This window comes from Puma concolor, chromosome B4 (genome assembly GCF_028749965.1).
Source record: "Puma concolor isolate L17-30 chromosome B4, mPumCon1.1.hap2, whole genome shotgun sequence".
NCBI classification, from domain to species: domain Eukaryota; kingdom Metazoa; phylum Chordata; class Mammalia; order Carnivora; family Felidae; genus Puma; species Puma concolor.
In genome coordinates this window covers 39,811,428-39,823,564 of record NC_141673.1, presented here as the reverse complement: position 1 = coordinate 39,823,564, position 12,137 = coordinate 39,811,428, and the positions used below count along the sequence as shown (strand labels likewise).

At 39.3% G+C, this 12,137-nt stretch overlaps 1 protein-coding gene across 5 annotated transcripts in view; it reads left to right on the top strand.

Moving 5' to 3' along the window:
* SYT1 (synaptotagmin 1) overlaps positions 1–12,137 on the top strand; it is a 563,462-nt gene that overhangs the window by 452,601 nt on the left and 98,724 nt on the right. For all 5 annotated transcript variants that reach the window (XM_086712751.1, XM_025926620.2, XM_025926619.2 and 2 more), the window contains one exon: positions 9,742–9,859. In XM_086712751.1, coding sequence (XP_086568877.1) covers positions 9,742–9,859 — 118 coding nt within the window. The remainder of the gene's footprint in view (positions 1–9,741; positions 9,860–12,137) is intronic.

Sequence of the window (12,137 nt, the reverse complement as noted above, 5' to 3'; positions counted from 1 at the left end):
AGGACACCTTTAGATTGAGAGTGAGGGGATGGAGATCTATTTATCATGCTACTGGAAGCCAAAAGAAAGCTGGAGTAGCCATACTTCTATCAGACAAACTAGACTTTAAATTAAAGGCTGTAACAAGAGATGAAGAAGGACATTATATAATAGTGACAGGGTCTATCCATCAGGAAGAGCTAACAATTATAAATGTCTATGCGCCGAATACCGGAGCGCCCAAATATATAAAACAATTACTCATAAACATAAGCAACCTTATTGATAAGAATGTGGTAATTGCAGGGGACTTTAACACCCCACTTACAGAAATGGATAGATCAACTAGACACACGGTCAATAAAGAAACAAGGGCCTGGATCAGATGGACTTGACAGATATATTTAGAACTCTGCATCCCAAAGCAACAGAATATACTTTCTTCTCGAGTGCACATGGAACATTCTCCAAGATAGATCATATACTGGGTCACAAAACAGCCCTTCATAAGTTTACAAGAATTGAAATCATACCATGCATACTTTCAGACCACAATGCTATGAAGCTTGAAATCAACCACAGAAAAAAGTCTGGAAAACCTCCAAAAGCATGGAGGTTAAAGAACACCCTACTAACGAATGAGTGGGTCAACCAGGCAATTAGAGAAGAAATTAAAAAATATATGGAAACAAACGAAAATGAAAATACAACAATCCAAACGCTTTGGGACGCAGCGAAGGCAGTCCTGAGAGGAAAATACATTGCAATCCAGGCCTATCTCAAGAAACAAGAAAAATCCCAAATACAAAATCTAACAGCACACCTAAAGGAACTAGAAGCAGAACAGCAAAGGCAGCCTAAACCCAGCAGAAGAAGAGAAATAATAAAGATCAGAGCAGAAATAAACAATATAGAATCTAAAAAAACTGTAGAGCAGATCAACGAAACCAAGAGTTGGTTTTTTGAAAAAATAAACAAAATTGACAAACCTCTAGCCAGGCTTCTCAAAAAGAAAAGGGAGATGACCCAAATAGATAAAATCATGAATGAAAATGGAATTATTACAACCAATCCCTCAGAGATACAAACAATTATCAGGGAATACTATGAAAAATTATATGCCAACAAATTGGACAACCTGGAAGAAATGGACAAATTCCTGAACACCCACACGCTTCCAAAACTCAATCAGGAGGAAATAGAAAGCTTGAACAGACCCATCACCAGTGAAGAAATTGAATCGGTTATCAAAAATCTCCCAACAAATAAGAGTCCAGGACCAGATGGCTTCCCAGGGGAGTTCTACCAGACGTTTAAAGCAGAGATAATACCTATCCTTCTCAAGCTATTCCAAGAAATAGAAAGGGAAGGAAAACTTCCAGACTCATTCTATGAAGCCAGTATTACTTTGATTCCTAAACCAGACAGAGACCCAGTAAAAAAAGAGAACTACAGACCAATATCCCTGATGAATATGGATGCCAAAATTCTCAATAAGATACTAGCAAATCGAATTCAACGGCATATAAAAAGAATTATTCACCATGATCAAGTGGGATTCATTCCTGGGATGCAGGGCTGGTTCAACATTCGCAAATCAATCAACGTGATACATCACATTAACAAAAAAAAGGAGAAAAACCATATGATCCTGTCAATCGATGCAGAAAAGGCCTTTGACAAAATCCAGCACCCTTTCTTAATAAAAACTCTTGAGAAAGTCGGGATAGAAGGAACATACTTAAAGATCATAAAAGCCATTTATGAAAAGCCCACAGCTAACATCATCCTCAACGGGGAAAAACTGAGAGCTTTTTCCCTGAGATCAGGAACACGACAGGGATGCCCACTCTCACCGCTGTTATTTAACATAGTGCTGGAAGTTCTAGCAACAGCAATCAGACAACAAAAGGAAATCAAAGGCGTCAAAATTGGCAAAGATGAAGTCAAGCTTTCGCTCTTTGCAGATGACATGATATTATACATGGAAAATCCGATAGACTCCACCAAAAGTCTGCTAGAACTGATACATGAATTCAGCAAAGTTGCAGGATACAAAATCAATGTACAGAAATCAGTTGCATTCTTATACACTAACAATGAAGCAACAGAAAGACAAATAAAGAAACTGATCCCATTCACAATTGCACCAAGAAGCATAAAATACCTAGGAATAAATCTAACCAAAGATGTAAAGGATCTGTATGCTGAAAACTATAGAAAGCTTATGAAGGTAATTGAAGAAGATTTAAAGAAATGGAAAGACATTCCCTGCTCATGGATTGGAAGAATAAATATTATCAAAATGTCAATACTACCCAAAGCTATCTACACATTCAATGCAATCCCAATCAAAATTGCACCAGCATTCTTCTCGAAACTAGAACAAGCAATCCTAAAATTCATATGGAACCACAAAAGGCCCCGAATAGCCAAAGTAATTTTGAAGAAGAAGACCAAAGCAGGAGGCATCACAATCCCAGACTTTAGCCTCTACTACAAAGCTGTCATCATCAAGACAGCATGGTATTGGCACAAAAACAGACACATAGACCAATGGAATAGAATAGAAACCCCAGAACTAGACCCACAAACGTATGGCCAACTCATCTTTGACAAAGCAGGAAAGAACATCCAATGGAAAAAAGACAGTCTCTTTAACAAATGGTGCTGGGAGAACTGGACAGCAACATGCAGAAGGTTGAAACTAGACCACTTTCTCACACCATTCACAAACATAAACTCAAAATGGATAAAGGACCTGAATGTGAGACAGGAAACCATCAAAACCTTAGAGGAGAAAGCAGGAAAAGACCTCTCTGACCTCAGCCGTAGCAATCTCTTACTCGACACATCCCCAAAGGCAAGGGAATTAAAAGCAAAAGTGAATTCCTGGGACCTTATGAAGATAAAAAGCTTCTGCACAGCAAAGGAAACAACCAACAAAACTAAAAGGCAACCAACGGAATGGGAAAAGATATTTGCAAATGACATATCGGACAAAGGGCTAGTATCCAAAATCTATAAAGAGCTCACCAAACTCCACACCTGAAAAGCAAATAACCCAGTGAAGAAATGGGCAGAAAACATGAATAGACACTTCTCTAAAGAAGATATCCGGATGGCCAACAGGCACATGAAAAGATGTTCAGCGTCGCTCCTTATCAGGGAAATACAAATCAAAACCACACTCAGATATCACCTCACGCCAGTCAGAGTGGCCAAAATGAACAAATCAGGAGACTATAGATGCTGGAGAGGATGTGGAGAAACGGGAACCCTCTTGCACTGTTGGTGGGAATGCAAATTGGTGCAGCCGCTCTGGAAAGCAGTGTGGAGGTTCCTCAGAAAATTAAAAATAGACCTACCCTATGACCCAGCAATAGCACTGCTAGGAATTTATCCAAGGGACACAGGAGTACTGATGCATAGGGGCACTTGTACCCCAATGTTCATAGCAGCACTCTCAACAATAGCCAAATTATGGAAAGAGCCTAAATGTCCATCAACTGATGAATGGATAAAGAAATTGTGGTTTATATACACAATGGAGTACTACGTGGCAATGAGAAAAAATGAAATATGGCCTTTTGTAGCAACGTGGATGGAACTGGAGAGTGTGATGCTAAGTGAAATAAGCCATACAGAGAAAGACAGATACCATATGGTTTCACTCTTATGTGGATCCTGAGAAACTTAAGAGAAACCCATGGGGGAGGGAACAAAAAAAAAAAAAAAAAAAAGAGGTTAGAGTGGGAGAGAGCCAAAGCATAAGAGACTGTTGAGAACTGAGAACAAACTAAGGGTTGATGGGGGGTGGGAGGGAGGAGAGGGTGGGTGATGGGTACTGAGGAGGGCACCTTTTGGGATGAGCACTGGGTGTTGTATGGAAACCAATTTGACAATAAATTTCATATAAAAAAAAAAAAAGAAGAGAAACATCAGGAGCACTGTAGGAAGCAGAGGGTCAGACCACATGGGCCTTCTTGTCTGAGGAATATGGAGGATTCTAGGTGAAATGAGAAGACATGAAAGGGCTCTAAATAGGGACAGTCTCATGATTAGATTTCCATTTTAAAAGGATCCCTTTGCCTCATAGGTGAGAAAGACTCTAGGAAGGAGCAAGAGTGGAAGCAGAAAGGGTATTAGGAGGCTATCAGAGAGGTGTAGGCCAGGAATGAGAACTTGGGCCTAAGGTTATAAATCATAACAGTTTGCCTGGGACTCAGGTTTTTCAGGGTATACAGGAATTTTAAGGCTAAAACCGAGAGTCTTTTGCAAATCAATGCTTTTGGTCTCCCTACCTGTACTAGAGTGAAGGCCTTTAAGTAGGGAGAAGAGGTCAGATTCAAAATAGATTCTGAAGGTTGAGCAAATAGTGAAGTAGAAGGAGAAGGTTTGGATAGTTAGTGCAGAGACAAAGTACAGAGTTTCTTGAAAGTCAGGAAAATGGCATTGGTAAATAGTCTTTGGAGAAACTATGACTAATGAGATCTTTCATCAGACTGTTGCAGAAAAAACATGACCGGGGGCGCCTGGGTGGCGCAGTCGGTTAAGCGTCCGACTTCAGCCAGGTCACGATCTCGCGGTCCGTGGGTTCGAGCCCCGCGTCGGGCTCTGGGCTGATGGCTCAGAGCCTGGAGCCTGTTTCCGTTTCTGTGTCTCCCTCTCTCTCTGCCCCTCCCCCGTTCATGCTCTGTCTCTCTCTGTCCCAAAAATAAAAAAGAAAAAAAGAAAAAAGAAAAAACATGACCAAAGTGTCCAGAACTTGATCTCAAACAGTAGAGGTAGAAGTAATGGAGGTGGTGATAGTGATGGTGACAATGACAAATATCAGAGATGGAGGTCATATTGGAGGTAGAGGTGATGAGGGTAGAGGTCGCATTGATCATGATGGGGAAAAATTAAGTAAAATTTAAAAATCCAATTTGAGGAGCACCTGGGTGGATCAATCAGTTAAACATCCGACTCTTGGTTCCAGCTCAGGTCATGATCTCACAGTTCATGGGTTCGAGCCCCATGCCAGGCTCTGTGCTGACAGAGCAGAGCCTGCTTGGGATTCTCTCTCCCTCTCTCTGCCCCTCCCTTGCACTCACGTGCACGCTCTCTCTCTCTCTTTCTCTCTCCCTCTCTCTCTCTCTCCCTCTCTCTCTCTCTCAAAATAAACATTTTTTAATCCAATTTGAGAGACATTGGCAAAGACAGAAATTTCAAGACTTATGGGCTGAAAGACTAAAGGAAAACAGAAGAAACATTGGCCACTGGAAACCAATTACTTAGAGACCCTAACAGAAAGGGGTATTGGAAATAATAGTCAAGGGGAGGATTTGGTAATGAACACATTTAGTTAGAATGAATTTAAAGTGAGAGTGGAGTATCTAAGTGGGTGGTCAGTCGGAGCATTAGTTTGTCATTCCAGATGCCAGTCTGACAATAAAGAAAACTCATTTTGAGTCAAAGGACCTTGGTTCAGTTCTGCACTGAGATGCCCATGTAACCATATGTAACCTCTGGGTCTCAAACTCTTCATGAATAAAAGAGGCATAACAGTACCTACTGTTGTTGAGAAAAGACACAGAATTGTCAAGGACAAATAAGCATCTGAGATGTAGGTTTGGGGATCATCTTTCTCTGGAAGTTTTCCAAGAACCACTTTTGTTTCTCATCACCAGAACCCCAATAAAAAAAACTTTTTTTTAAGTGTAGAAAGTCTTGGTTTCTCAAACTTTAAAGTGATACATAATGAGGCTTACCATCAAAGGAGGCTATTGCTGGGGCACCTGGGAGACTCAGTCAGTTGAAACTTTTGGTTTCAGCTCAGATCATGGTCTCATGGTTCATGCCTTCAAGACCTACATCAGTCTCTGTACTGACAGTGCAGAGCTTGCTTAGGATTCTCTCTCTCCCTCTCTCTCTGCTTCTCCCCTGCTTGTTCTCTCTCTTCTCAAAATAAATAAATAAAACTTAAAAAAAAATTTTAAAGGAGCATATTGCTACCCAACCACCTTTCTTGCAAACTGACATGTGAAAACTATTAAGTAAGGGAGGTTGACATAAAACTGTCCACATACAACTATCAGATCATTCCAGTTCTTCTGTGTAAGTGACCAGAGATAAAGCCTTCATAGGCTAGAACAAGACTCTAGGAACAGAAGTGCATCTCCATCTAATCACAGAAATTCAGGGAAAGGTTTTATGGAGGAGAAGAAAATACTTGTTTTCCTACAAGTCATACTGGTACGAGACCATCAATCTAAGATTCTAAAGTAACAGCATATGCTTACAACGTAAGCCTCAGACATAAGCCTGTTTCAGCCATGGCCAAATAGAACACACCTTCAGAAGAGGTCAGCTCCATGCAGAGCTCTGACAGCTATGTCCTTAGCGGGGTGGCATCAGAGCATCTCTAGGGTGCATATCTTGGCTCTTCTTGCTTCACATGAACTTAGGGTTCCCACCTCATCCACAACATATGAAAAACACATTGCGATCCTATTTAGAAATGCCTTAAACCAAGGGTCAAACCAGCATGTAACAGAAGTTACCCCAATTCTCAAATTTTGTTTTAGAGAATTATTAAAGCTACTTTTTTAAATGTTTATTTATTTACTTAGAGAGGGAGAGGGAGAGGGATAGAGAGCAGGGGAGGGGCAAAAAGAGAGGAAGAGAGAGAATCCCAGGCAGGCTACCCTATCAGTGCAGAGCCTGATGCAGGGCTCAAACCCATGAACCTCAAGATCATGACCTGAGCTGAAACCAAGAGTTGGATGCTCAATCGACTGAGTCACCCAGGTGCCTCTAAAGTTGCTTTTTAAGGAATTAGTAAAAGCATATACTTATACTCAGATAGTTACAACTCAAAAAATGTAACTAATAAGATAAAGGTTCATATGAATTGGATGCCTTCACCTTTTTCAAAAAAATGATGCCATAAAGAATACAAATTCCCAAATAATGATTAGCCTTCAAGTGGCCTACAGATCCAGAAGGAAGAAGATTTTCATACACTAAAAAGTAACTTCAATTGATTAAACATGTATTTTTAAGTTACTAATTCGCCATACCAGTTATAGTTTTATAGCATGTGAAATCTCATACATTCAAGTTCCTAAATTAAGGATTAAATGTAAATCCTTAACTGGTGCTAAAAAAGCATTTTTCCATATTTCCTTTCTCCCAAAACATCCATCTTTATTCACCACCCCCCCCCCAACATTCATTCTTCTTCCACTCCATAACTTTACAATTACAGGTAACTACACACTTCTCCTACCTGAGGCATGGGAGGTTCAAACTCTGTAACCACTCCCTTTCAAACTAGATATTATGCAAAATCTTAAAAATTCCCTATGTTTCATAAGATTGAATAATAAAGAAGTATTAGAACAAAGATAAGTTGTGATGTTTCTTGAAACAACTGAGATGCCATAAATTGTATCTTTAGACTGGACTATAAAAGAGGTGCTGTTTAAGAGAGAACAGTCATATCTAAAGCGCCTAACTAGAACGGTTAGAGTCACCTGGTTCTGCAAGACAGTGAGTGCCCCAGGGAGGGTACTGTGGCAAAAAGATAGAATCCTGCAAAATGAATCCTCCTAATGAGTATTTTTGAAGAGCAATTTTGTTCATTTATATTTCTCTTATAAGGTTCAGATGAATCTGTCCACACCCTGTATTAATTTCTAGGGTATTGATTCCCATTCTGTATTTTCAGACTATGAAATGGAATTTATTCTACCAGATTCTCTTCATGTGTAAATTAATTCCTAGAGAATAAGTAGGCACCTCGGGTGAATTTAGCACATTACAAGTTACTATTATCTACATTAGTGGAAGGGAGATATGACCTAGGTAATTCAAAACAGCAATATTATCTAAAATTTCCATTTATTTACTTTTTTGAGAATGCATGGAAAGTGATATTTCAGACAAGGACCAGTCTTCAAGGAGTTTACAGTCATATGGGAAAATTAAGACGTGCATAATAAACAAAGAGTCCTTAGTGACATAAGAGATGGATAAGATGCTCTGAGGACTCAAGGAATCAATTGGGATTATAAACTCATATTATGTTTCCAATAAAGCATTACTTAAGCACAAACTCCTCTCTCTCTCTCTCTCTCTCTCTCTCTCTCTCTCTTTCTCTCTCTCACACACACACACACATACACACACACAGAACATTATTTTTCACCTATAGATAAATCAGAACAGGTAGATTCCCTTTCCTTTTTAAAATATGGCTTTATGGCCAGTAAAAGGAATTACATTTCCTGAGGTTGTTAAATTACATCTAGGCAGTTATTTCTACACTGGAGACTTGGGCTGATTTAGCACATAAAGTTATCAATAAGGCCAAATACAGTCATAATAAGAACATAACATGAGAAGGCCTTCTGTACCTTATTCTTACATTGAGTCCAACTGCAGATGTCGGATACAACCATCATCTGTGGAATCAGAATTCACTTTTTTTTGAGGGGGGGCAGGAAGGTATTCTAAGAAATAAACCTTTATTTTCCATAATACCTAATTTCCTGTGTCAGTAGTTTAGGGCACCTGGGTGACTCAGTTAGTTGTCTGACTCTTGATTTTGGTTCAGGTGATGATCTCACAGTTTGTGGGATCAAGCCCCACATGGGGCTCTGCACTGATAGTGCTGAGCCTGCTTGGGATTCTCTCTCTCCCTGACCCTTCCCTGCTCACTTTATTGCTCTCAAAATAAACTTAAAAATATAGTTTAGATCCTTCAGTCTCCGCCCATTCTCATACTTACACATGTGAATGCAAGAATTCTACTCATGCTGAACAATATCATGGCTCTGAATTAGTTATCCTAAGAAGGTACTAAGGGGTGCGAACCCATAGGAGTTCTTTCTGAGAAAAAGTAAAACTTCTATATACCATCATTTTAAACTGAATCAAATGTTCAGAAATGTCAGAGTACAGGACTGGTGACTGTTCCTTAGGCCTAAAGAAGGAAAGCAATGAAATAACCTGAGGGGCTAGGAGGTGCTTTGTATGACTGTACATTTCAAATTTCCAACCTACTGCTTAGATTTGTACAAATAAGGGGAGAATAAGGGAATAGTCAGATCTCACTTGAAATGAGTAAAACTGAATGGGCAAAAACTTCTACTTGTTGCCCTTCCACTCCTAGGAATTCTGAATTTCTTATTAACAATTCAGCCCCGCTGGCTCACTTGATAAATCATGTGACTCTTGCTCTCAAGATTGGGTGTAGAGCTTACTTGTAAATAAAAATGCCAAATTAAAAAAATTCTTTAAAAAAGTCAGTCTAACAGTAATACAAGTCCTCTTCCCAAAAATCTAAAGTAGTAGACATAATCCTATTTGAAAGGTAAAAAGACAAAAATTTAGGCAGATTGATTCTGCTAAAGGAGTGCTAGGCTCTTTTCAAAGCCATTTAATAAAGTTATGAAATTGTGCCAAAAGCATTGTGGTGCTATTCAGAGTGGAATTTCTAAAAATGTCATCTCGGTCTCATTTCCTGAACTGTTGAATTATGGATATATTTTGATGAATGATAAAGTATAGATGAGCTATTTAAAACTGAAATGGGTTACAATCACTCTTCAGATCTTAGTGAATGAAAGACCACTGGGTACATGCCAATGAACCCGAGCACTTTCAAATTCTAATTGTCCTAATCTTCCTCCTGAGGAATTTGCAATGTATGTGTACAAACTATATTCACCTTCATTCACAGAGTCACTTATAGTCTCTTATTGGTTTTCACAGCAAGAGAAACTGGGTGATATCTGCTTCTCCCTTCGCTATGTACCTACTGCTGGCAAGCTGACTGTGGTCATTCTGGAGGCAAAGAACCTGAAGAAGATGGATGTGGGTGGCTTATCTGGTAAGGCTGTGATGTTTACTGATTTGCTTGTTTTTAATGCTGTTTCATCATGGATACCAGATGCATGGCATATATACTGTGGATCCTCTGTCCTTACTGATTACCATTTCCTTCCCATGGAGGCTGGAAGTGGTCTCAGAATTTATCCCAAGACAGTGCTCCAGAAGCCACTCTCACTTTATTGCAATTGGCATAAAAGATGAAGTCTATTTTCCTGTTTCATGGTCAGAGTATCAATCATCGGTTCTACAGCACTGAATGCCTCCCCCTTCCCTCCCTTTTTTTTTTTTTTTTTTTTTTTTTTTTTTTTTGCTTCTCTTAAAAGGCAATGCCTATGACCATTTTTTGTGGTAGTTTTTTTTTTTTTTTTTTACCAAAATTTACCTGTAACATAAAAATAATGTCTTAACCAAGACTTATTTATGAGAGGGGCACCTGGGTGGCTCAGTCAGTTAAGCAGCCAGCTTCAGCTCAGGTCATGATCTCATGCTTTGAGAGTTCCAGCCCTGCATCGAGCTCTGTGCTGACAGCTCAGAGCCTGGAGTCTGCTTCCAATTCTGTCTCCCTTCTCTCTGCCCCTCTCCTGCTCACGCGCTCTCTCTCTCTCAAAAATAACCAAAAAAAAAATTTTTTAAGCCTTATTTATGAGGTATTTGATAGCCTAACATAGTTTTTAGTGATACTGTTTCATTAAAGATGCATTGTTTCAAATATAAATAAGCAATAAAACCTATTTGAGGGTGAATCCCCATGGTAACACATTTATTTCTACAGTTTATGTTGGGGATGGAAGAGACCTTTGGATTTGAAGTTCTATATAACCCAAACTTATTTTTTCTTAAAAAAAAAAAAAAAAACTAAGTAAACTCTTCCTCAAAAGCAAAGCCAACTGAAGGATTTACACAACAGGATTTTTTTTTAATTTTCTGTTCTGTGTAATTGTATTTTTAACTTTATAGTAAATTATTAAAGTAGGAGAAGTTTTCTTTATATGCCATAAGGTCATCATAAATGGACTATGGCTGTCATTGTTTGTGACTGTGGGGTTAGAACCAACATTACTGGTTATTCAGTGTTATCTCTAATGAAAATATTGCAAACTTCAAAAGGTCGTCCCAATGCAGCATGGTCATTTTATATTCTAAAGCATAACAGCTCAAAAATGCTAACACTGAGTTTCCACTTACTGAACTACTAATTTGCCAACCAAATTCTCCTGGTATTTAAGTTTATTTCTCTTTATAAGTAAGTTGCCTGAGAAAGCTGCACTAATTCATACCACAAAGGCTCCACTGCAAAACCTACTACTTTCAGGGGCACCTGTGTGGCTCAGTTGGTTAAGCATCTGACTTCAGCTCAGGTCATGATCTCACGGTCCCTGAGTTTGAGCCCCGCATCAGGCTCTGTGCTGACAGCTCAGAACCTGGAGCCTGCTTCAGATTCTGTGTCTCCTTCTCTCTCTGACCCTCTCCCATTCATGCTCTGTCTCTATCTCAAAAATAAATAAACATTAAAAAAAAAAACCTACTGCTCTCATTGCTTAAAGAATAATAGAGCAAATTTAAAGCAGTTTCCTCTAAAAATGTTTAAAAAATCTCATGTGCCTAAGATGGAAAAATATATGCATGTATATATATGCATATGTCTATACACACATACCTTTTTTGGCTCTGTCCTTTGATATGGCCCAGAAACAAAGACTGACCCACTGGTAATGAGCACCCTTCACACCAGATACGGCTTGAAAATATGAAAATACAGTTTCTAATTAAAAGAACCTGGTATTTATTAAGGAAATGGTAGTTCCAGGTATGGTGCAGGAAATATACAAGCCTAGAATATCTCATCTCACCAGAAAGCAAGGAAGGTCTGAGAGTACAGAGGTCATGTCAAAAGACTTGGAAGCCACCCCTAAGACACTTCCACTGGCCAAAGATGTAGTCATTCGGGCACCAGTAATCTAATAAGTGTAGGGTATTCAAACCTAAACCAAAAGAGCATTTAATGTACAGAGAAAGATTTAGCTTTAAGAACAGTTCACTCCCAGGTAACTACTTATTATCCTGAGGTAGAACTTCCAACACCTTTGACCTTTCTTTCCTTTGGGTCAATGGCCGAATCCCATGCTAGGTGGCTTCCTTGTATCCTCCCTCACGTGCTCCTTTTCCAACTCCCATGCCGACCATCTCCTCATCGCCTGTATCCTGCACTCCTCCAATCTCCCAATCCATCACATTCCCTTTCACAGAGTTCCAGAAGCGACTTAACCATGAAACCA